This window comes from Salvia hispanica, chromosome 1 (assembly GCF_029641045.1).
Source record: "Salvia hispanica isolate PSC_SH4W2 chromosome 1, Shi_PSC_v1, whole genome shotgun sequence".
NCBI lineage: Eukaryota > Viridiplantae > Streptophyta > Magnoliopsida > Lamiales > Lamiaceae > Salvia > Salvia hispanica.
In genome coordinates, this window is record NC_142692.1 from 55,022,582 (window position 1) to 55,049,275 (window position 26,694).

Below are 26,694 nucleotides of genomic sequence, written 5' to 3' on the forward strand. Positions count from 1 at the left end.
GAGCCGGAGTGTTTTCGAAGATGGACTTGAGGTCCGGATATCATCAACTAAGAGTTCGAAGGGAGGACATATCGAAGACTGCGTTTCGTACAAGATATGGACACTACGAGTTCGTTGTAATGCCGTTCGGCCTAACGAATGCCCCAGCGGTATTCATGGATTTGATGATCGAATATTCCACCCGTACTTGGATAAATTCTTCCTAGTATTTATCGATGAAGTTTTAGTCTACTCAAAGAACGATAAGGAGCACGAGGAGCATCTACGAATAGCTTTGGAGACTTTGAGAAACGAGAAGCTATACGCCAAATTCAGCAAGTGTGAATTTTGGCTGAAAGAAGTAAACTTTCTTGGACACATTGTGTCGGCAGAAGGAATCAGAGTGGACCCCGCCAAAGTTGAAGCCGTGCAACAATGGAAGTCACCATCAACACCAAACGAAATTCGGAGTTTCCTAGGCTTGGCAGGATACTACCGAAGGTTTATAGAAGGATTCTCTAAGATAGCGAGACCAATGACGCAACAACTTAAGAAGGGAGTCAAGGTGAATTGGACCCCAGAATGTGAAGCAAGCTTTCAACTCTTGAAGGAGAAGTTGACAACCGCGCCAGTTTTAGCTGTGCCAGAATCTGGAGTGAACTATGTAGTCTACACTGATGCTTCGAAGGTTGGACTAGGTTGCGTATTGATGCAAAACAACAAGGTGATCGCCTACGCGTCACGACAGTTGAGACCGCACGAGTTGAATTACCCAACACACGATTTGGAATTAGCAGCAGTGGTACATGCCCTAAAGATTTGGAGGCATCATCTCTACGGAGTTCGATGTGAAATCTTTACGGACCACAAGAGCTTGAAATACTTTTTCGAGCAGAAGGACTTGAACATGCGACAACGAAGGTGGCTCGAACTAGTGAAAGGACTACGATTGTGGTATCAATTACCACCCCGGCAAAGCAAATGTGGTGGCAGATGCTTTGAGCCGAAAGGATCATTCGCAACTAGCTTTCCTAACGGAAGAGGAAAGTTTGATACGAGAGTTTAGTAAATTGCGATTGGAAGTGATAAGGGCACCTGAAACGGTGGAAGGACGAATTGCCACCTTAGTGGTGGAACCAGATTTGAAAACAAGAATCGTTGCAGCGCAACGAATAGATGCGAAACTCGAAGACATTCGAGTGGAAGTGAGAACGGGCAAATCGGGAAATTTTAGTGAGGAGTCCGATAATGCCCTCATATTTGAAGGAAGACTATGCGTGCCCGACAACGAGGAACTCAAGAACGAGATCATGAGCGAAGCTCATTCGCTCATGAGACTCCATACACTGCTCACCCTGGAAGCACGAAGATGTACCAACACTTGAAGAAGTCATTTTGGTGGAATGGCATGAAGAAGGATGTCGCGACGTTTGTAGGACGTTGCTTAGCCTGCCAACAGGTGAAGGCTTTACACCAACGGCCATATGGAAAATTACAACCGTTGGAGATACCCGAGTGGAAGTGGGAGCACATCACCATGGATTTCGTGACGGCCTTGCCAAAGACTCACAAAGGAAACACCGCCATTTGGGTGATTGTAGATCGACTCACCAAATGTGCGCATTTCATACCGATTCCGATAACTCATGGATCGAATAGATTAGCGCGTATCTACATAAGAGAAATCGTGCGATTGCATGGAGTCCCAGTGACGATTACGTCTGATCGTGACCCGAAGTTCACGTCAAAATTTTGGATTAGTCTACAGCGCGAGCTTGGAACGCGATTGAACTTTAGCACGGCGTTTCACCCGCAGTCAGATGGACAATCCGAGAGGACGATACAAACTCTCGAGGATATGCTAAGAGCCGTGGTGCTCGACCGAGGCGGAAGTTGGGAGACCGCATTACCACTAATCGAATTCACTTACAACAACAGTTTCCAAGCAACGATTAACATGGCGCCGTATGAGGCACTCTACGGGAGAAAATGTAGATCACCGCTTTATTGGGATGAAGTTGGCGAGCGAAGGGTACTTGGACCCGACGCAGTCGAGGAAATGATCGAGATTGTTCGACAAATTCGTGTGAGAATGAAGGAAGCCCAGGATAGACAAAAGTCTTACGCTGACGTCCGACGGACCGACTTACAATTTCAAGTCGGTGATAAAGTGTTTCTCAAGGTATCCCCGTCGAAAGGGATAACGCGTTTTGGTGTTAAAGGAAAGTTGAAACCACGTTTTATCGGTCCTTATGAAATTCTCGAAGGAGTAGGACCCGTAGTCTATCGATTAGCGCTACCGCCAAACTTTGGGAACGTACACAACGTTTTCCATGTGTCGCAGTTGCGAAAGTACGTGTACGACCCGAAACACGTGATTCACTATGAGGAAGTTGCTTTGAATCCGGATTTGAGTTACGAGGAGCGACCTCAGATGATCTTGGACCGTAAAGTTCAAATCTTGCGGAACAAATCTATTGCTAGCATGAAAGTACTTTGGAGAAACCACGAATATAAGGAAGCCACGTGGGAGCTCGAGGATAAAATGATGGAAATGTACCCGGAACTTTTTCCATGAAGGTACCAAATTTCGGGACGAAATTTCTTTTAAGGGTGGTAGGATGTAACGCCCCGCTTTTTCGAACCCTAATTTTTGTGACGTGGAAATTTTTGCATTAAATGCTTTTAATGCTATGATATGTGAAATTAAATGATGAGTGATAAATTGCAATATGCTATGTGACCTAAATTGCGATTTTTGAGTTGAGATTGAGTTGAATGGTCAATTTGTTGAATATGTGACGTGGCTATTGAATAGTCAATATTGTGGAAAATATGACGTGGCCGTGGAATGGTCAAAGTCGTTTGAAAATGTGAAGTGGAGGTGAATTTCGAAAATCTGGATATTTTGATGTGGGAAGAAATAATATTTGTGGTGAAATATTATTCTAAGGGATGAGTGAGAATTTAATAGGAGCATTATTTAAGTATGTGGAATTTTCGACCCTCCTATTTATTGGAAAGAAATCCTATTTTTCTTGGATTTAATTATTGCTTGGGATAATTATCCGAATTAAATCCAAAGTCCGATTATTCCTTATTAATTGGTGAAATTTTCGGCCCCTATATTGTGTCTAGGAGGATTTCCGAAAATCCCTTATATTATGGGAGAAGGGAATTTTTATTATATTATTTGATCCATTGTTTATTCTCTTCCATAAATAAATTCAAATATCCTAGCATATCTTGCCAAATCTAAGAAGATTTTACCATATCCTAATTTAATTAGGATTTTAATTAAACCCCTTTTGAGAAAGGCAAACTACACGCCACTTTTCCTATTTAATTGGGGAGTATTTTTATTTTATTCTTGCTCCGTGATATTTTATTCTACTCCGTGAAATATTCAAATTAAATCAGAGGCTAATTTAATAGCCTAGAATTCGAAATTCCCTATTCTTCTCCTAGTAAATCACGCCAGATTCAACTATCAAATCTCTCCAAATCTTCCAAATCTTGATTTATTTAATTATTGGATATTATTTTTGGCACTCTATAAATACATGTGAGAAACCTAACCCTAGCACTACAGAAAACCGCCCCCCACTCCCAAAAATCTCGACATCTCTTTCTCCCCACTCTCTCAAAATTTTCATCTACTTTCTCCATTAATTCTTCATCTTTTGGAAAAGAATTGAAGCTGCAATTCAAGAATTCATTGAAGAATCAAGATTCTACTTGTTTCTACCGTTTGTTTTTGCAAGAAAAGGTACTTCTATTATTAATCTTTTCTTCCTCTACCGATTAATCGGTGTTCTTGAGTCCACATGCATCTAGAACGAGTGAAGGGGGAATTTAATTGGTGAAATTGGATGCATGTATGTGTGTGTGTGTGTATGTGCATGCCTCGATAGGCGTGCACATGTGTGGTGTGTGTGTGCGTGTGTTGTGTGGAGAAAAGCACTCATGCGTGACACGATTTGATGATAAATCTGGAGTGTTGTGTGATAAAAACGATATGATAATCGTACTTTGATTCTGATTGTTGATTTTGGAAATAATCGAAGGGAAAAGGGAAACGTGAGATCATGCATAATTTTAATCTATGATTTGAGACTTATTTGAAAAATATGAACTAAAGGTGATAGTTTGCGTTCCCGGTGGGATATCAAGAAGAAGTGCATTTTTGTTGAACTCGAAAGAAATCGAGGTGGGCTTTATTCTAAACTCTCTTCTATGTGCAAATTATGATGTTGGAGAAATAAGGGTGGATTAAACTGTTATGCCATGCCTATGAATTATTTTGGATATTGTGTGTGCCTGATGCCTAGATTGTGAGTACGCTCCATTAGGCTACAGTGGCTATGATTAAACGAATTCGGGTCTGAGTATGGGCCGCAAACCCTACCAGGCTGTGTACACGGTGGGATCGGGAGCCGTCCTTGCTAGTCGGCCGATCTCGTGGGCGAATAGTGTGGCCACACTTTCGTCGCACTATGAAATGATGATTGATGAGAAAATGGGAGGTATTATTTGACTGGCCAATCCATGATATATTTTTGTGATACTCGATGCTTATCTTTAGATAAAAGCAAACCTCGAGTTCACTATGGTAAGGGTGGCATAACTATAAAATGATTTGGTATGAGTCCACTGAGTATGTTTAAAATACTCAGCCCTGCATGTGTTTTCCCTATGTGCAGGTTGAGCGGCGATGGGCGGTCGGTGGTGTTGAGAAGATGGAATTGAATAATGGATGGTTGGGATTTTGAGTGTTGTCGTGTCTTCATACATGGCTTCGCTTCTCTTGAAATGCTTCCGCTGAATATTTTGAAACTTATTATTTTTGGTTATGGTGAACTTAATTCTTTGTTTTGGAATGAGGAGAGTTATTGCGTTTTATTGGAATTATGCTAAACCTTTGACTTTTGAGCCTTATCTATAAGTCTTGATTCTCGTAAGTTAGTCGTTGACTTATTGCCTTGATCTTCATTAATTGTTAGGGTAAATCTCTTTAATTGAAACCCTAGTCTCTGTTCTTGTTGTTTTTAAGTTCGCCTAAGTAGCAGTCGCTGCATTTATTATATCCTAGAAATGCCGGGCTGTTACAGAGGGAGTACTTTATTATACACCAGCTTAAAACCCTAAACATTCATTTTTTTAAACTTCGTGTAAAAAAAGAAGTGCCTCAATTATGTAGAAATTGACGAGGAAGTAATATATTCTTACGATATAATTACTTTATTCAATATCAGCTAAAATTCGAAGAACCGATAAATTCTTTGATTAGCTTTAACACTTCAACTTAATTATTTAGATTATGTTATCTTATTGTATTCAAGAGTGGAGTAACCACTGGTCACCCGACACGTGGCGACTACTTTATGGGTCTCGGTTCAGCTGTGAGGACAGTGACAATCCGATTCCACGCGTTTAAGGACACGTCCATTCCACAGCAACAAAAGTCTTTACGGTGAATCCCACGCGCTTGACGGTTCACGCTTTTAAGACAATGGGCAAAATAATACCAACCCTAAAATTCATCTCTCCCCCCATCTTCTTCAGCACATGCTAAGATCATTTTACACTAAGAATCCATGAATAAATCCTCCTTCCTCTCTCTCTAGATCTCTCTCTCTCTCTAAAGCGCACACACACACGCAGTTATTTTAACTCATGTTCTAGCGTTTCTATAAATAGAACGGTCCTTTTTTAAGTTTTTCTTTTTAGGGTTTGAAGATTGTTACCCTTTTGGTTAAAGAAATTTCTTGGGTGAAGAAAGAGGAAAGTGAAGGTTTAATAGTTACATAATTATTAAATTAGATGTATATATATTATAAATAGGGATCATGGGGAGGGGAAGAATGGAGCTTAAGAGGATAGAAAACAAGATAAATAGACAGGTTACATTTGCAAAGAGGAGAAATGGTTTGCTCAAGAAAGCTTATGAACTCTCTGTTCTCTGTGATGCTGAGGTTGCTCTCATCATCTTCTCTAACCGTGGCAAGCTTTATGAATTCTGCAGCACCTCCAAGTAAATTATATCTCCTCCCAATTTCTATGAATTCGTTATGATTCTTAAAATTAAGACAAATTTATGTTTCAATTAATTACTTCTTGGTTAAAGCTTTTGTGATTTGGAATTCTGTCAAAGTTTCAATTGCGTGTCAGCTTTTATTGCAATCGATTCTGGCTTTTATCCGTGAAATTAAGGAATTATTTTCTAGTCTGACAACTTTTCTTTCATTTAACTGGATTAATTCTAGATTCTCTTCATTGAATTTGTACAAGAAATTTTCAGATATATGTACGGTGGATATGTCTTTAATCAAGTTTATTCATAGGGTATTTGAGGTGATCTTTGCTTTATTGAATTTGTAAAAGAATTATTCAGAAATATAACGGGGGCTGTGTGTTTAATCAAGTGTATCTATACGGTATTTGAGGTGATCTTTCCATTCAATTTAATAAAGACAATACATTGAGTTTGAGTTGTTTGGTTTTCGTCTGGTGTGATAGATCATCTTTTCACAGGGTCGCATAGCTAATTTACTTTGTACTCCCTCCGTTCCATAGTAATAGGGACATTTTTTCCATTTCCGTCCGTTCCATAGTAATAGAGTCATTTCCCTTTTTAGTAAAAGTCAACACATTTTTCCACACCTACTTTACTCTCTCTTACTTTTATCTCTCTTCATCTCTCTATCTTTTTCATTTTCCACTTTATTCTCTTTTTACTTAACTCACCTAACACAATTTTTCTTAATCTCCGTGCCGAAAAGTTTTGCCTCCATTACTATAGAACGGAGAGAGTATTAAACAACATAAAACTAAACTTATTTTGTTTAGCTAAACTACTCTTTGCTGGGTGAAAAAAAATCAGTTTCTCTATTTGTGTTTTAAGTAATCTTGCATTTGTAAAATCTTACTAAATTATTAATTTAAACTGGTTTAATTTGTTATGTAATTTTTTCAGTCTCTGGCTTAGACAACTTTATGATCAACAACTTCAGCTGTTTTGGAGATATGCTAGTTAATTTAAATTTTGTGAATTCAAATTTCTCTTCAGGTTCGTTTGGTACACGAAATTAGAATTTAATTTCGGGGGACTTAAATTAGAATTCAATTCCATATACTTTATTCGGTAAATAAGTATTTGGTAAGAAATTTGATTTGAAGAACTTTGGCACAGACAAAATACACGTACTACATCACCCACTAAATAAACACAAACATACACACTACAAACATACACAACACACGGACATACTACACATACTGCATAACCCATGATACACACACTACGCACATAAACATACACAAACTTTGCACAAAAATATACACACACAATACACACGAGACACACACACCCACTAAATACACACATACTTCACACATATACATAGCACACACAACACACACACATAACAAACACAATACACACGCGATACACACACACATTTTATACGCTCACTGGATACACACATTACACAGGCACATCATACATTGGACACACAAATACATAATATACACTTTGAAATCGTCTTTGTTTCTCACTTTTCTTTATGTTTTCCTAATGTCTAGTTTTTTTTTTTTTTTCTTCATGCCCTTCCTATTCACCTTATGTTATATGATTTCTCTTTTTATTATTATTATTATTATTATTATTATTATTATTATTATTATTATTATTATTATTATTATTATTATTATTATATTTTTTTTGTGTTTTAATTTTTTGTGTTTTACTAAAGTTATGCCCCCTTTGTTTCGTGATGTCGTATTTTGCTATTTCATTATGACTGTGATTTAAGGTTTGATTAATTTTTTTTTCTATTTTTAGTAACTACATCACACAGTTCAATTAATTAATTAATTAATTAATACACTTACATTCCAATATAAAATAATATACTCCATAATTTGTGTAGTGTTTGTATTGTGTGTTTTGTGTTGTGAGTGTTTTGTTTGAATATGTGTGTGTGAATAGTGTGTGCCGTAGTGTGTGAAGATATCTAATTTTATAACTATCTGAAATTCCAATTATCTAATTCGTATTTGATATTCAAATTGTGGTAATTGAGAGGATTGGAAAATTGTGAGTTTATACCAATTCCAAATATTTTTGTGATATCAAACACTAGTTTGGAGTTAAAGACTATCAACATTATGTATAACAGAAATTCTTTGAATTTTTTAATTAATAACCTTTCTTGTTCTAATTAACAAAATGTGCGTAACGCTTCATATTATATATAGGACTCCCTCAGTTCCCTCATAATTTCATTTTTCCATTTCGAGAAGTTCTCTATTTTTTTTTATCTATTTACTTAACACATTAAACATCCATTTCTTAAACTTCAAGCCGAAAAGTTTTGCCTCAACTATGAAGGAACGGAGGGAATATCATATTAAACTGTTTTGCAACATATTCATATAATATTTCTTGATTATTGGACATGCTAGCATGCGTCGAAACTATCGTAGATTGAATTTTCTTTTTTTTTTATTTTGAGAGCGTTAATGTGAGAAGTTACTTAATCTCCATATATACACCCTTATCCTACAATATACATATAGCTAATTGCACTTATATGCATTGTGCCAGCATGCTCAAGACACTTGATAGGTACCAAAAATGCAGTTATGGCTCTTTAGAAGTCAACCATCTAGACAAGGATATTGAGGTACTATGCCTTCTTGCAAAACACCGAGTATGAAGAATCTTGTATGATCTATCTAATTTTTACATGGGACTGATGTTTTGTAGCAAAGCAGCTATAGGGAGTACCTAAAGCTTAAGGCTAAATACGAGTCCCTACAACGATATCAAAGGTAAACGAATTTGCGTCCACTTTTGATACCAAGTATATGTATATACTATTAATAACTTGTGAAACTAATTAATGTTTCAGGCAACTACTTGGAGATGATCTTGGGCCTCTGAACATCAATGATCTCGAGCACATTGAACATCAATTGGACACATCATTGAAGCACATTAGATCTACAAGAGTAAGCTGAAACAAAATATTTCTTTGTTAATTTTGATTTGTACACATATAGGAGGATGATCATTGTGATGAGTGTTTTCTTGTTATGAATATTCAAATAATCTGTTGGCAATTGAAACTAAAAAAATAATAACTATCCCACATCAGTGTTAAGAGAAAACTTAAACTAGTACTCTATATAAATCCCATGTGCCACTCTTCCTATCACCAATTGGTTTTGAGATGAAACTCATGGATTTATATCATAATAATCATTATATATAAGATTATATTGTTCTACAATTTTTTTACTATATGTGAAATTGATTGATTATGGAGTCGCTTTCTGTTACATTCAGTTTTGTAATCAAACATACAAACGTAGTGTTGTAAATGTGTGAAATTAAATTCTCAGTTTCGTTACTAACTTGTGTGCAGACACAGGTTATGCTTGATCAGCTCTCTGATCTTCAATCAAAGGTATATTTGATATTCTTTTTTTCTCTCTATACTAGGATAATATATTTGATTTTAATAATTAATGATTGTGAGTCCAGGAGAAGTTGATGCTTGATGCTAACAAAGCTCTGGAGAGCAAGGTTAGTTAAAGTTTGCACAATTAAATGTACAGAATGCAGAAACATTTTATATATTTATAGGCAATCATCAATTATAATTACAATTATCTAGTTTATGAATTTTGATGGTCAGTTGGAAGAGATATATGCTGCAAATCACCTTCAGCAATCGTGGGTGGGAGGAGGTGGGGAGCACAGTAACAACTATGCTCATCACCACGCTCAATCCCAGGGCTTCTTTCAGCCTCTTGATTGCAACTCTACTCTCCAAATCGGGTTAGATTTTTTTTGAAAAATATTAATTTGTTTTATTTTATAATTTGAAAGGGTTGGCAGTTTTCATAAATGCATAACTAGAGAATATGAATTTAGTTCACTATAATTTATAGTGAAGTATTTACTACGTGAAATATTTAATTCACTATAATGGCATTTTAGTTTACTCTGTGATTTTAAATTCGTGTTGTGAACTAAAACGTCTTTATAGTGCACTAAATCGCTCTTATAGTGAACTAAGTTCGTGCTCTCTTATTATATTGCTATATATGGCTATATCACTAGTCTTCCTTCAAATACTTATACATAGAGAGAATATACATGGTTGTTTATTGATTAGCATTCAACAGGTTTAATATGCTTAATTGTTACCAAAACACCATGCACCACAATAGAAATTATTACCAAAAATCCAAAATACTCGATTTGTACCCTAAAATAGAAATTCTTTCCTCTTTGTTAGTCTCTAAATTTTTATTTTTATTTTTTTAGAAAATTTCTTTCTTTCTAATGAGTTGAGATCCATTTTTCACTAGTTAACACTTTTCTTTCTATCTCTATCTTCACCAATTTTGCATTAAAATCTATATTGTTTCAAATATTTATATTTTTAGGAAATGGAGGGAGTATCTGTCTTAATAAATCCATAACCGTTTTGTAGAATGCATCTATAGAAAATGATTAAACTATTCTTTAATGTTTATTTTTTGGTTTGGGAAAATAGGTATAGTGATCCAGTGAGTTCGAGCCAGATGACGGCAGCAACGGAAGTTCAAAACGTCAACGGAATAGTCCCTGGCTGGATGCTCTGACTCTGACTTGCAACATATCTTTTCAAGTCTACTCTAAGAAGCATATAAATATGATTCATATTTTATCTATTTTCAAGTACATTCTTAAATAATGGAGTGACACTCTAATATTTGGTTCAATATTTGGACCTTCGATCAACCTATCAGAAACTGATGTACGGACAAACAAAAGGGACTCTGGTTAGCCTAAACTATTTAGACTCCCAATCAAATTTCTATGTATGTTGTTAATTGTAATATCTATATTTTCACCATTGTGTTTTCTTCCTCTTCTGTATGCTAATGAATCAAGGATACAATTCATCTAGGAATGACACATGTAATGGTTATATTATTATCCATTATGTTTGTGTTGTTAGTGTTGGTCGATCCGGGTTATTGCTTGATTCAAATTTCTATATTTGAATATCATTTAAGTAAATATAAAAATGTAGTACTGGATATTTATTGATGGGAGGTTGACAAATAAGCATAATTTTGTTGATAGTGTTAATGACAAAAATAAAATGACACGTTGGACACACTATTCATAAACTGAAATTTCAAATTTGGTTCAGTTTTTCGGTTTGGTTCAGTTTAAACTTTTTGCAAATCTTATGATTCGAAAAAATAATCTAAAAACTGAAAAAAAATCGGATGCTTAAAATGTGTGTAATGTGTGAAGTGTGTGTAGTATGTCAACTGTGTAAAGTGTGTGTAGTGCGTGAAAATTTTTATTTCCATAAAAATTAAGTATTTTGTAGTGGAAATTTATAACCAAAAAATTATAACCTAATGGTTCGTACACGAATAACCCGACATCCGCCCAATTGACATCCCTAAATTTTTCAGCATAAGAAAAAACATCATTTTGTATGCAGACAATTGATAAAAAATTGAAAATTCGTGATTCATTATTCTATTTTCAAATTTTATGGAACTTACCAAAATTTAACCAAATCTTTCAAATTTACTAACTATTACTCCCCCGTCCGAACATAAGCTATTCATATTCTAATTTGGGACATCCCATCTAAATTAAGGCATTTTATTTTTTTAACAAAAAAATAGCACCGTAATAATAATAATAATAATAATAACAATAATAATAATAATAATAATAATAATAATAATAATTATTATTATTATTATTATTATTGTTATTATTATTATTATTATTATTATTATTTCTTCTTTATTTTTCAACTATTCTCGCACCTTTTGACCTTTTAAACTTTATTTCTTTTAACGACGAGACAAAGTGACGAAGAGCAGTAGCAGTAATTTATACTCCATGTGCGTGTATGGCCGGCCACACTCATAGGCTCATAGCATGTACTCCCTCCGTCCCGGCTAAGATGACACATTGCTTAGCCGACACGGGGTTTTAGGAGTTATTGGTTAAAGTGTTTAATTGGAGAGAGAGAAGGTGGGTGTAAGTATTAAAGTAGAGAGATAAAGAAAGATGGATATTTTAATATGAGTGAGAAAAAGTGGTTGAGTGTATTAATTGGAGAGAGAAAGTTACCAAAAAAAGAAATGTGTCATCTTAGTTGGGACAAACTAAAAAGGTAAACGTGTCATCTTAAGCGGGACGGAGGGAGTACTATATAAATATAATGGGTGTATATGATTCTTAATGATCTTCTTTTTCCAATCCATCGTAATTCTCTCGTTCTAAGGTAGTTGTGATATTTTGTTTTATCCACAAAATAAATTTTAAAAAAAATGATTTTTGTTAAAAAATTAAAGTGAAAAGATGAAAGTAAGAAATGAAATAAGATAAGAGAGAAGAAGAGAGAGTAAAGTAAAAAAAGAATTAAACTTTTATTAAAAAAGAAAAATGATTTAACTACTTTAGGACAAATAAAAAGGAATACAACTCAATTACCTTGGAACGGAGGGAGTACAAAATTAGAATTACTTTCCCAATAATGGTGGCTTAAGTAAAGTAGGAATTTAATATTACATCATCATTACCATTATTAAACACCAGATGAATAATCTCCATACATAGATAGTGCTTCCAAATATTTAATTTTCATATCTTTTGGGATGTCAGCAGTTTTTGCATAAATTAGATCGTAAGTAAATAAGTTTAGCCAACTAAATTAGTGTGCCAATATTTTTAGAGATCATTTGTTAAAGACGGATGGACTCAGCAGATTGGGCCTTGTATGACCCAATATGAATATGTTGGCCTTTATGAACATGAATGGGGTACCATAAAATGGAATTTGCTAACAAGTTCAAGATTCTTATTTGAAGAATTTTGTGAGTTTTAATCCCGAAAAATATGAGAAGAGCAAATGTGTTACAATTAATGGGATTTGGTGAGTCATTTTGTTCTTGAGAGTTAAGTGACGTGAGAATTGAGAGTTTTTGTCTAGCTAAGTCCTCCTTGCATCTCATACCAAACCACGTAAACCGCTTCTTAGTTCGTCCATTTTTAGCGTAAATTTCCATGATTAAACCATTCACCATCATTTATTTTTTAATTCGTTTATATCAAATTTATTTTCTAAAACGAATTAATTTTTAGGCTACTTTTTAAATTTCAATAACTTCCCTATAACCTAACAATACATAATTACGATCACAATTTTCACATATAGTGACGATTTTGGTTAAATATTATATATAGTCGACAAATATGGTTAAATTCATAAATGCATACCAATCTTTGGTGCTTGAATCGAATCAATTACTAAGTTTAATTTGTTTTAAAAAATACCAAAGTTTATAGTACTATTATTATAGTTTTATTCCACATAACAATAATAATAGTAGCACATAACATTTTCTGTTTAAGTTAATTTAATAAATTATTTACCCGTCATTCTTTAATCCAAGTAGGTTTCCCATTAATCTTACTACTCAAATCTATAAGTGAGCAAGTTATTCCACGAATACTTCTGCAAATAGAAGGCTTTAAATATCCATCCAGACTTGTAACCTCACATTGTTTTAAAGATGCATGGATGAAAGCCTTGCTCTATAATCTCAAAGTTACTTTCCGTGTTGCTAGAACAATACCTTTTTTTTTTCTTATATCAACATGTTTGAAAAATTGTTGCATTAGTTGTAAAAAATATAGCCTAAATAGACAAAATTAGGGGTGGGAATGAATTTACACAAAATTATAAATACTCCTAGTCTATTTTTGTCAAGAATGTTTACAGTTATGATGTGACATAGATCGAAAGGAAGTTGCTGGCTCAAGACGATGAACAAACATTGGTGATGAATTGTTCACTAGGAAATTTTGAGAGTTTTCCAACGGATTCCCACCTTGCATCGATGGCAGAACATCGGCATTGGATGTCACAGGCTGAGGCACAGAGGCCGGGATCTGTTGCTCGTTTCTAGCATCTTCCATCGTCGTTGCAACAACCTAATTCATCAAAATATTTCATAATATTGCCATTGATTTATGAACAAGCAAGAGGCAACAACTATGTATAATATGGAGTATTGATTAGGTGGTTTACCGATTCAACGGGGATGGCAAAGATGCTAGAACGTCGGAGATTGGGACGGTGATTGAGTTTTTCCTGGTAAAGGAAGTACTTTTGAGCATGACTTGCAACTTGACTGGACGTGCGAGTCTTGACATAATTGCGAGAGATTCCTTTCCAATTTCCTCTCTGAAGCTTTTCCAATCCAATAAGGAATTGCTTGTGCTCTTCCTCTGTCCATGGAGATGGACTTCCTGACAATTCAAAACAAAAGCAAGGTCAATCAATCCCCAACTACAATAAAACCTACTATAATTTTCCGAGCGTGGTCTCTCTAGTTTTTCTCGAAGTAGACGAAGGTAGGAAACAAATTTGACTTAATTTTACTTCCAAGAAAGGGTTAGACCGTGTCGTATAATTTTTTTTATTATAATATATCATGCATGAAATATTAGTAGTAGTATATGATTAATCAGATCTAACCTCGCTTAAGTTTAGCGCGGGCGAACGGCTTAGGCGCTGCGTCATCCGCAGAGGCATATCCGCAGCCCTCCTTGGCTGCCTCCGGATTGTTAAGATGATCGGAGAGGTTACTCATGCTCAAGCTCTTCCCGATTTTTATTCTTGCGCCAAAAAGCATGATCTCGCCGTTGTTGCTTCCACCGGAGGAGTCTGCGGAGGGCGGCATAGTGATTTTCCGCCAAACTACGCAAAGCAATAGGAAGGATAAGAAACTCGATGAACGAAGGTGGAGAGAATCGAGTCGCATATATATATACCTAGAGGAATTGGCTCTTTGGAAACATAATGTGTTCGATTAGGTAAATTATTCAATTATCGAATTTTATAAACATGGTAAATTGGAAGATGGTAATATTTTCAATGATCTAAAAATCCTTATATATTTAGCCGCGGGGAGGATTAGGAAATTAGCTTTTCGGTGGAATTATGAATGGATATATAGTTGAAATTTATTCCGAATCTTTGAATTTTTTTAAAATAAAATCTGGCTTAAAAAAAGCAGAATCTTGTACTAATATATGCAAGGTAAAGAAGTAAATTTATGATGTGTATGTTAGTAAAGATCGTGTGATTTATCGATATGGTTTTCCTTGCAATGTTAATTAAGTTGTACGGATTTTGTTAATTGAATAAAAAAAATCTTTTTTCTAAAGATATGTACTCATTGTGAATCCTAAATTATTCTTATACTGGATTGCTAGTGACAATATGGTATAATACTACTTACTAGAATCGTATTAAAATAAACACTACTTCTTGTTGAATAACCAAGCACGTGATCTCTCATTGATTGTTTATTTTTAAATTTATATAAGTAATATTGAGAATATGATGTTGGTATTTTGATTTGTTAATATGTATCGGTTTTCTATCATCCAATAATCATAGCATCTTAGTGTATCGGATGAATTCATAGATAAATATGAAAATTTATTGGTATTTCCTAAGGTATGATGGGCTTGACATTTCTCTCTTTTTGGATTTTTACCTTTATCTCAACCTTCATAGTGAGAAAATTTCTCAATGTTCGTTATCATAAAAGGCATTAGTTACATCAAACTGATGTAGCGGCCAGTCTTTGGTTACAGTAATAATAGGACATGAATAGTACTCATCTTAGCCACTAGTGAGAAAGTTTTTACATAGTCCACCCTACAGGTTTGGGTGTATCCTTTCGCCACTAGTCATGCTTTCTTTGTAAAGCTCAATAATCCCGTCTTGACTCTTTTTTTATCGTGAACACCCAGTAGCATCCCACAAGTCTATTCACCATACACACAAGATCTGGTGGGGTGCAGTTTGTGATAAACATCAAAATCGTCTGTGTGCTTACTCAAATGCACATTGAGATCTTAATGTAAAAACACTTATTGTTAGAGTTTGTATACTAGAAATCACCTTTCGAGTAATTGAATACAGTAAAAACGCTTATTTTATTTTCCAAGGAATAAAACATATTATTTTTGTCGTAATGTTGTTATGTTTTACATTTAATGGATGTTTATTGCATATTTAAATATATAAACAACGTAACAAAGTATAAGTCTTTCTTTTAGTAGACAGAATGTGGGAGACGTCCACTTTAGGTAACACGGTCAGTTCTGAACAAAGAAAAAGAAGAATTTCAGAACCCAGATAGGCCTAGACTACCTATCGAGAAAGGTTGAAATGTCAGTCCGATTATTTCTAAGTCTTACTGAAATAAGATGACACTGGTGTGGTAGAGCACTGAACGGATCTAACAGCGAGATGAGTGTTTATGCTATCTACTGAAAGACGAGGTCTTGATAAATATTTATTTCTTAATTAATGTACGTTAGCATTGAGCATACGGTGATTATGCTCTACTTTGACTTATGAAATGGTGCGTGTTTTTCGCAACCCAATAATCCTGATATATAGGGTAGTGGTGATTAATATCTAGCGGTGCTAGGATTGCTCTTATGTCGAATCGTGCGCGAGGTGAGTCTCGTTTGATAATGTCCTTAAGAGGATCGCGAAACAAAGTTTTATTATTCGCCTTTGGCCCAGACGATATTAAATTTATTTTTTGAGGGGGAAAGCCCATTAAGGTAGCTTGATATCTGGGCTTTCACGCGTCGCCTTTGTGTTGCACTATTGCATGGGCCTGGTGCACCCCACAAAAAAAAACCTAGCTAGTTGGAGTTTTATTACTCTATGAAAAATAAATAAGTGTTTCATGTTAAGTCCACTCTTGGAATTAATAAGATGTTATCTAATTAAGTCCATAGCAGACAATAATTAATTAATGGACATTTATATCTTAAGAACGGGAAATGAATAGCAACACGGAAATCCGGATTACTTGTAATTTCGGATTTGGATAGGCAGTCCAATATTACTTCTGTAGTGGCTGCTCGTATTATTCCAATATAAACTTATACCAAATTGGGTTCAATTTAATTAGTAAAAAGCTAATTGGGGGATGTCCTATCCAAATTCTTTCATAGACCCCTGTCTAGGCCAAAAGGAACTTAATATAAATAGGAAAATAAATGAGACAGAAAATACACTTTATTGTCTACTCCAAAATTTTTGTCCTCCTCTCTTACACAGTGAGGGACGATTTTTCTCCTTCAGCTCTCCTCCGTGAGCTTGAATTTTTCTGTCCTATTTCTTCAAGTCCTAGTATCCCGGTGAGATCAACCCATACTGATATCGGAATAGAGTTTGGGAATCAGCCAGAAGATCCGTGGTTTAGTACTCGACATCTTCACAATGAGCAGTAGCGAGCAATCTTCGATTCTTTGGAAAATCATCAAGGTATTATTCCTGCTCCGTAGAAAAATATGTTTTAGGTTTTAATTATACTTAAAACATGTTTAATTCAAGTTATGAGCATGTTACATGTGAAAATTACGTGAATAGATTTTGTCTAAATAATCTACTAAATAGAACGCAAATTTATTTGATGCACGCTTCTGCTGCCGACCCCTTCAACTTATCACACTCATTGATAGTGAACCCATTTATTAACATCACATTGTCAAACTTTAAGTGGCATTGCAAATGCGCTTGTTTTAATCAATATAAAGACCTCACTAGTTTGCATAACTTCCTTTCTTGGCCAGGTACTACAAACCCTTCAGGTTGCTCCATATATATTTCTTCCTACAATTCACCATTGTAGTCTTCACATCCATTTGATGAATCTCATGATTGTGAAAGCAGCAATCGCAAGTACCATCCGAATGGAAGTGATTCTCGTAACATATGAATATGTGTCAAAGAAGTCATATCCTTCTTGATGCTTAAAGTCTTTTACAACTAGGTGAGCTTTGTACTTTTCAATAGTACCATCAGTTTTATATATCCTTCGCAGGATCCACTTGCACCCTAAATTCTTACAGCCTTTTGGCAAGTCTACTAACACCCATGTGTTATTTTTCATAATTGATACAATTTCACTATTGATTGTTTCGAGCCATAGTGGCGCTTCTGTCAACTACTTTGGTTCATCATCCAACATAAAAGTTATGAAGTCGGGACCAAATGTCTTTGCAACTTAACTCTTTTACAACGTCTTGGTTCTACATCCTCGTGACTTAACCTTGTCCTTTTTGGAGGATTAGAGCTAATAAATTCATTCATCACTCTTTCACTAGAATGATCCTCCTGCATCTTGCAAGGGTACACATTCTCAAAGAATATGGCATTCCTTGACTCAACTGTTGTTCCTTCAGCCACGCAAAGCACAACTGACCTATGGACTAGGAAATGATATGCACTTCTATTAAGTGCATGGCCAATAAAGATTCAATCTACTGTTTTAGGGCCAATAACAACTTGTTTTGGAGGTTTCACTTCTACCTTCGCTAAGCAACCCCACACTCTGAGGTATGAATTGAAAGTTTCTTCTCTTTCCACGGTTCATAAGGAGTCACATCCTTATTTTAAGTGGAATCTTATTCAGGATATAATTTGTCGTTAGCACAAAATTCCTCTACATGTTCAAGGGTAAACCTAAATTAATCAACAAAGCATTCATCATCTTTTTAAGTGTTCAATTTTTACGATCAGCTACGCCATTCGACTGAGGAGAATATGGAGTTGTGGTTTGGTGAATTATACCACTGGCATGGCTTAATTCTCTAAACGAGGCTACATACTCACCATCTCTATCACTTCGAAAACACTTAATTCGACAATTAATTTGATTTTCGGCTTCATTTCTGAAGTCTTTTGCTTCAATTATCTCATCTTTACTTCTTAATAAGTAATGATAACAATACTTTGTGCAATCATGTAATATCCCTAACTTTTAGAAATTTAAAATTTAGAGTTTATAATATAATGGAGTGTTGTACCCTTTTTGTTATTATTAGAAACATAAAAATAGAGAAATAGAAATTAAAAAGAAGAAAACGAGATTAAAAAACAAAAGAGAAACAAAAAGAAGAAAAGGATAATGATATGGTGGGGGGAGTGACACGTGTACTTTCGGGGAATTAAAGAAAAATAAAGATAACCCAAGGGGTGTGGTCGAGTGGCATGGGACTCATCCATCCTTAACCAAATGGCCCGTGAATCGATCTCTGCCTTTGGGTATGGAGCAGCTTTAAATCCTCGGGCCAGCTGTCCCACCCATTGAGGTGCCTACAAATCAGCACGGGAATAGTCACTGCCCTTGGTAATTACCAAAAAAAAAGAGAAAAATAAAGAAAGAGGAAATAAGAATGGAAAAAGAAAAAGTGGGAATATGTATCAAAACAGAAACCCTCTCTTTCCCTCTTTCATCTCTACGTCCCTCTCTGTACTCCATCCCCTCCTGCTCTTTCTCCATTCAGCCATGGCGCCATTGAAGGTTATATTCTTCCATAAGCTCTTCTACCTTGATTCTAAGCACAATATTGATATTAGTTGGATTGAATTTATTGTCCCAAGTTGAATAGGATGAATATCCATTTTTGTCTTTTGTTCTATATTTAAAATTTCGAACTTTGATTGAAATTAACGATGGAATGTGACTCTTATAAGGATTCTTAGTATGAGTTAAGCATGAAAGCTAATTTTAATTATGGTTTTTGAGTTTAGGGTTCTTGAATTTGGGGATTTTATTTTTGAGATGAAATTGTGTAAAGTGACTTTGGAACTAATTCACAAACCACTTCAATCAAACCCTAAAAAAAGATGGGTCGGGCGATTTACACACTTAATATGTGCGATTTTCACACAACGATTTTCCTCTAATTTTCGCTGCAATTTCTCGCTATTGTTCCATTGCTTCACTAATTTCCACAATCTGATTAGGTCCGGGTCGGCTGATTTTTGTTTCTTCGCCGCTTTCATCGGCGAGGGAAGGAAGCGAGAGGGTTGTTTGGTGTTATTGCTGTTGTTTGTTGTTGTTTGGGGTTGTTTTGGTGAGATGGTTGAAGCGGGTGATTGGAGGTGATTCCGGTGGGTGAAATTGAAGAACAGTGTGATCCGATTCTGGGCGAGGGCGGTGAACTCTATTCACCCATAGTTAGGCGATTGGAAAGGAAGAAATCACTGCGCTACTCATTGTCGGCTAGCTAAATCAAGGCCGAAATCGCCGTTGATGAGAATAACGGAGATGAGAAAGGGTGGGTTGCAAGGCAGAGCTCTACGTCAATCGGGGATGAAGGGGTTGGAGGGGTCTGATTTGGAAGCGATTAAGGGGGAGGGGAAGAAGGGGTTTGTAGGTAGGGGTTTATAGGTGCTGGAGACTATTTCAGAATGTCTTGAAGCTGATGATGGTTTGATGGAGGGTTTGGGAGGGGAGGGCAACGATGGTGGTGGTGATGGGTTTCCTGATGGAGCTATTGAAGTGATAGAGAAGGATCGGAGTGCTGGGGAGATTGTAGCATCTACTGCTCTGGGTAGTGCTTTCTGGCGGCCTGATGAGAGAGACCCTAAACAGTTGAATTTTATTCCTGCTGGGATCCAAACTGATCTTGCTCTGAATTTAATGTCATCATAGCCGCTGCAGGAGATGGCCTTTATTGGGAAGCAAGTGACTGAGGATGCTGATATGGGTGCCTCTGGGAAGGACTGTTTGATGCTGGAGACAAGTCAGGTGGAGGTGAATGGAAATAAGTTACAAGTAGATGTACTTGGCTAGGGAAAGGATACAGAGGAAGAGTTTCCTTCGTTGAGTAGGGACAGTCTGAGGGTTGCAAAGGGAAAAGAAAAATACAGAGGAATGGGGGAAATGAGGGGTTGAGGGGAATGGAATAATCGACCAAGGGAACCTGGATAAGAACAAAGAGAACCTAAATTCTAAAGCTGATGGTAACGTATACAGGAAGGAACAACAAAGCCTCGTTGGCAGATGTGGTGCACACAAGGGGCAATTTGCCTGTTAGTTTTGAGCCGGAGAAGATTAGGAAGATGGGTGTGACAGGCGAATGTTTTGGGTTTCCTTCAATCCAATTTTTGGCTGCAGAAACCTAATTCCTTGCTGAGAAATTAGGATATGATATTGTGGGTAAGTTCTCTTATTCCATACCCTCTTCGCTCCATATTCAGAGGGTGTTCATGGGTATGAAATTCAGGGGAGAGTTTTCGTGGAGCTATATAAATGCTAAGCATGTGTTAGTTCAGTTTCTATTGATTGAAGATTATGCAAAACTGCTGAGTGGGCCTAATGGTATGCCGGTTTGGTTTGTTGATCGTTACCCCATGAGAGTGTTTAAGTAGACACTAGATTTTGATCCGTTCTTTGAGTCACCTATTGCGGTTGTTTGGTGTAACTTGATAGGTTTACCTATTCACTTATTTGAAAATCTGTTTTGTTTGCAATTGGAGGCCTTCTTGGGGAACTATTACAGGTGGATCATGCAACAATTAATCGGTTCTTACTCAATCTGGGATTCCAATTAAGCCGAGGCCAGAGTCTTCCGTTGATTATGAATATTCTAATGATTAGGAAGACTCAGCCGGAGAACCAGAGAACCGGAGAGGGGCTGCATTGGTTGTGGCGAAGATCGTGGAGGAAAATGTTTTGAAGAAGGGGAGGCTTATGGATGGGGTCTCATCAGCAAATGGTTTAACATGTCGCTTAACATTCTGATTTGGAATGCTCTAGGTGTTGCTAATGTAAATACCCAAAGCATCATCAAAAGATTGGTAAAAGACAACATAATCTCAGTTTTGGCAATCATTGAGCCTTTAATTAAGTCGAGGCCAGAGTTTTTCAGCCGGAGAAGATTATGAATATTGTGGTTCAGTGAATAGGTAGATTGGAACAAACACCAAGAAGTTAATGGTTTCCGACCATCATAAACTTAATTCAACTAAGGCCACATCTCAAACTTGTATGAGTAGGTTGGGATCAGCATGGTATCAAACTTAATATCCAATATACTACTCCGTATAGTTTATTAAAGTTGTGTACCTATTAATGTACATATATTATTCGTACTCTTCCTATTTCCTAAATAATATTATTACAATGGCTAATAATAGGAATATATCTACAGCATTAAGATTGAAGTCCAGTATGCCACCTACCTGTCTGGTTTTTACGTAGCTGTCCTGCAATCTGGATGTTGCAGACTCTGAGAGGCGAGGACGGTATTCAGTCCGACTATAGTTTATATACCTGCATAAGAAACTTAGAAACTTCAGATGATGAATATCACAAAAGAAACCGTCAAGCTAGATTAAAGAAACTCGATTAATTTGTAATCTCTAAAACGGAAGAACCGTGAAGAAATTCGACATGAATCCCAGATTGATATGTATGAATTGGTTACATTCATTACTGCACTGAATCATTAGAATATTCATAATCAATTCGGAAGATGATTCATAATCGTCACCAGTGAGTATCTAATGATGGATTTTTCAGTGGCCTCGGCTTAATTAGATTGTAAGACTGCCAGACCTGAAAAATGGTTGACTGCCAGAACTGAAGAAGGGGCAATCTAATGATGGATTTTTCAGTGGCAGTCACTTGGCTATCAGTGACTGCCAGCTCTTAGACGTGGGTGTGGATGGGCCTAAATTTACATGGGCAAGAGGGGACATCTTTGAGAGGCTGGATAGAGTGCTACTTGGTAAAGGGTGGGCGAAGATGTTTGAGTCTACTAGAGTGACAAATCTCCCAAGAATTTTATCTGATCACTGCCCTCTCTTGGTAGTGTGCCGAGTCCCGGGACCTCGTGTTAAGCCGTCGTTTTAGTTTCAAAACATGTGGGTGAGGCATCACTTGTTTCTTAAGGAAGTTGAGAGGTGTTGGAGGGAAGAAATAGGAACGAATGGTATGGTTAATGTGCAAATTAAGTTGAGCCATCTAAAGAAGAGTTTGAGAATTTGGAATCGGTTGGTTTTTGGTAATATCTTTTAGAAGTTAAAAAATGGCAGAACTAGAGGCCAAGGAAGCTCTGGAGAGACATGAACAAAATCCCTCCATGATTCTACAATTAGAAACAAATAGAACAACGACAGAATTCTTTTCGATACTTAAAATGGAGGAGGATTTCTGGCAGTAGAAGGCGTCCTTAAAATGGGTGGCTGAGGGGGAGAGGAACACAAAATTCTTCTAAGGCTGGTGAGGCAGAAAAGAGTTAAATCAAGAATCCTTATGATTGAGGATGGAGAAGATTCTTACTGAAGATATGGATATTAGAAACTCGGCTGAGAATTTTTTTAAGAGACTCCTATCTGATGATGGTGGGTAGTTGGGAGAACCAGACCTAGATATTATCTCATCTCTCCGATCCCATGTGAACATGGAGCTGTTGGAAAGGCCACCTTCGGCAGAAGAGATAAGAAAGATCGTTTTTAGCATCAATGCAGAGAGTGCTGCCGGGCCGGATGGATATTCAACACTTTTCTTCCAAACTTGTTGGGAAATCATTGATAGGAAGATGTGGTTGCCGCTGTACTAGACTTCTTTGCTAGTACTCAAATTCCAAGAGGTATTGCAGCAACCTTAATTGTTCTTATCCCAAATAAGAAGAACCATATAAGATGGGCTGAATTTAGGCCGATTAGTTTGTGTAATGTTATGAACAATATCATCTCCAAACTTCTTTCTACAAGGTTGGCCACTCTTATGTTAATGATTACTGCCCCAAATCAAAGCGGTTTCATTAAAGGGCGGTTGTTAAGTGACAACGTTCTTTTGGCTAAAGAAATGTTTCGTGAAATTTGGAAAGGTATGATGTCCCCAAACATGGTGCTCAAACTGGACATGGAAAAAGCTTATGATAGAGTTCAATGGCCATTTTTGCTCAAAGTTTTATGGAAGATGGGATCTCAGACAAATGGATAAGACTTATTGAAAATTGTATTTCTCCTTGCTGGTTCTCTGTCACGCCCGCCCTTACTAAGGATAGAAAGGACGGGTTATCGCGACTGGGGTGGGATATAAGAAGCAGGGAAGAAAGGGGAATACAAAGGGATAATTGGACTTGCCCCGAAATCATAGAATTTAGTTGAATAAAATCAGAGTATCGTCTCATCAATTACATAAACTCGAAAGAAATAGTGTTTTAGGGTATTCATCCGTGGTCTGATTGAGCTGAAATTCGGACAATGGGTAGTCGACTTGAAGATCTTGATATTGTACGGTAGGATTGTTGATTCGTGAACAGTAAGGTTAGATTTTCTGGTGTCGAAGTCAGCCCCTGTTTTGGTGATTTTCTCATCTTGTTTTGGTAATTTGCTTAAGATTGTTTTATCAACCTAGTTGGAGTTTATATTTGTTGTAGAGGTTGGATATTTGATCTTGTAGCAAAAACATATTATAGTGGAGCTTTTGAGTGGACTCTCAAGTCCCGTGGTTTTTCCCTTTTGCTTCGAAAGGGTTTTCCACGTAAAAATTATTGTCTCAGTTTATATTTATGCTGATTGTTTGTCTTTGATATTATCGTGCCACATTGTGTTGGAAATAATTATCAACTTGTGTTATTGGGAGAGAAAGAACACCGTTTGTGCTTCCGCAGGTTTTGGTTGTTTGCTTTCTTCCCAACAATAGGCATAAAAGAGGACATGGAAGGTCTAGGATTTAAAACCATCACATTAACACAATGGAGGTTACAAGAAGTGAAAGGCCAAAAGCCTCTCAATTTCACACGTTTTTTTCCAACCATTAAAAAAAATCCACTATTCGAACTTGACTTCTTTCTTATTTCTTGTCTTCAGGCACAGCTGCCATCTCTTGCTTTCTATTACTGGATGTAACTAGATCTACTGGTAGATGGAATGACAACCATAAACACCTCATCAACTTGCATAATCAACTTCCCATGCTTCTACTAATCCTTAACAAGTTCTATAACGTTGTACATGTGTTTCAACAACATAAATATCATGAACTCGGTAGAACTTCAAGAAGCTGAGAAGGATATCAATTTGGAAAATTGGATCAGTAGACACTCTCCATATCTCAATCTCTGGGAAGAAACTAATCATTCAATTCACATGTTCTTGTACATATGATCCACCTTCCATCAAATAGTTTATTAACTAGCAATTTGCAATGATCTTGCATGTCGATTTTGCTCTATAAAAACATCTAGAAATAATTTCATACAATATCTTTGCTGTTGTTTTACACATAATGTAGAATCAAAGACCTTGCCATTAGATTAGGTGTACACCACAAAATGAATTTATTTTTAATGGCCAACTCGGATGCACTTTTACAAGAGTAAGGGGACAAGGATATGTTAGCACAAACTACACCCCTTCACAATTATGGGCTAGGACGAGAAATAAAGAAAACCATGAGTTGTATCAGCATATTCATTCAGAGTAAAGACTAGGCCGAGATTTAAAGAAATATGTCCAAAATAAATATTTGAAGTTCATTTTGTACTTCTCTAGAGATGGTCTTATGTTACTTAATAAAATTACATTCATCCATTAGCAATTTTTTATCCATGTGAACTTATATTCAGTAAAAATTAGTGCTGCAATGTAACTTAGGTAAACATTAAAGTGAATACTTCAAAAAAAATAAATTTATGGAGACATTATACATTCAATAAATTAAACGCATCTATAACTATTTCGCTGATCTACTGATTTTGTTTTTCAAAACCTACTAAATATGCGATTATACACTAAATTTTCGAATAAATCACTTGGAATAACCAGAAATAAGTTCTAAAGATATAAAGTTTAGAAGTTTAAAACGTACTTGCTGTAGTTGAAAGATTATTCATTTTTTGTTTGAGATAAAGAAAAATGTTAAATCTATAAAGATGTGGGATCTATATCCCACCAATGTGAGTAATCTATATATGATCTAGCTCCTATATGGAGTAATTGTTAAATATATTTTTTTTCGAACAAAATTAGATAATTACATAACTCTTATTAATATTTTTTCTTAACAATTGTTTATTTGCAATCATTGAATATTATCTTGTTTGTTAAGCTTTTGTTTTTTTGCGTAGTTTGAGAATAGTTATGTTAAGAAAAAACATAAATCGCTGCTGAAATTACCGTACAGATAATTTTATTCTAGTACTAGAAATTTAAATTATTTGATTTAATAATTTTCAAATAAAATCTAAACGAAAAAACAAAGAAAAGGAAATAATATACTTCATCCTTTATGTGAGCGCTTGCTGCATGTTTAGCATTATTTGTATCGTTTTATATATTTAGTATGATTTTAATATATTGTTATTGACATTTTAAATTTAAAATTTTTATAGAAGTTAAAGCATAATTTGTTAGTTTTCCTTATAATTTCAAATAAACGTATTATTGATGTTGTATATTAGGTGATAGTACTGCTTGTACTCCAATATTGGAAATAGGAAACTAATTTTGGGAGATGTACTTTTTTTAACTTTGTTAAAAATAACGAATGGTCCATTAGATAAAGTATGAGTACAATGAGATGGATTACTCTTTTTCTTTTTTGAAAAAGCCAAGGGCTTCCTAAGACCACACTAATTAAAGGTGATAAGTAATCAAATAATTTTTGGTGCCGTTGGATTAGTGGTCCATCCCTTTTCTTGTACCCTATATGAAATAAAAGATATAAAAAAGACGAAATCAATCCAATTTCTTAGGTTAACGCAACATGTAAATAATTCGTACAACTTGAGCAGTTAAAACTTAAAAGCCGTTTATTGTTATTCGAGTGGTC

General features: G+C 35.7%; 2 protein-coding genes and 1 pseudogene across 5 annotated transcripts; 2 read left to right on the top strand and 1 right to left on the bottom strand.

Moving 5' to 3' along the window:
- Positions 1–5,546: 5,546 nt before the first annotated feature.
- LOC125223816 (agamous-like MADS-box protein MADS2) lies at positions 5,547–10,892 on the top strand. Of its 4 annotated transcripts, none has more exons than XM_048127109.2 (8): positions 5,547–6,013; positions 8,588–8,666; positions 8,750–8,814; positions 8,895–8,994; positions 9,417–9,452; positions 9,530–9,571; positions 9,663–9,826; positions 10,551–10,892. In XM_048127109.2, exons 1-8 carry the CDS (start codon positions 5,829–5,831, stop codon positions 10,636–10,638), a joined length of 759 nt encoding a protein of 252 aa, XP_047983066.1. In that variant the 5' UTR covers positions 5,547–5,828; the 3' UTR covers positions 10,639–10,892. The 4 variants fall into 4 exon arrangements, with proteins under 4 accessions (XP_047983066.1, XP_047983065.1, XP_047983069.1 ...); XM_048127108.2 differs by having other exon boundaries at positions 5,549–6,013; positions 9,411–9,452; XM_048127112.2 differs by having other exon boundaries at positions 5,549–6,013; positions 9,684–9,826.
- A 2,885-nt stretch (positions 10,893–13,777) lies between these two features.
- On the bottom strand, positions 13,778–14,763 carry LOC125220348 (transcription factor MYB1R1-like). The gene is made up of 3 exons (XM_048122512.2): positions 14,559–14,763; positions 14,109–14,329; positions 13,778–14,011 (listed from the first exon to the last, which is right to left on the bottom strand). The coding sequence occupies exons 1-3, from the start codon at positions 14,761–14,763 to the stop codon at positions 13,784–13,786; spliced, it is 654 nt and encodes a 217-aa protein (XP_047978469.2). The 3' UTR covers positions 13,778–13,783.
- Positions 14,764–16,604: 1,841 nt separating this feature from the next.
- Positions 16,605–16,739, top strand: LOC125185706 (U2 spliceosomal RNA; annotated as a pseudogene).
- Positions 16,740–26,694: the final 9,955 nt, after the last annotated feature.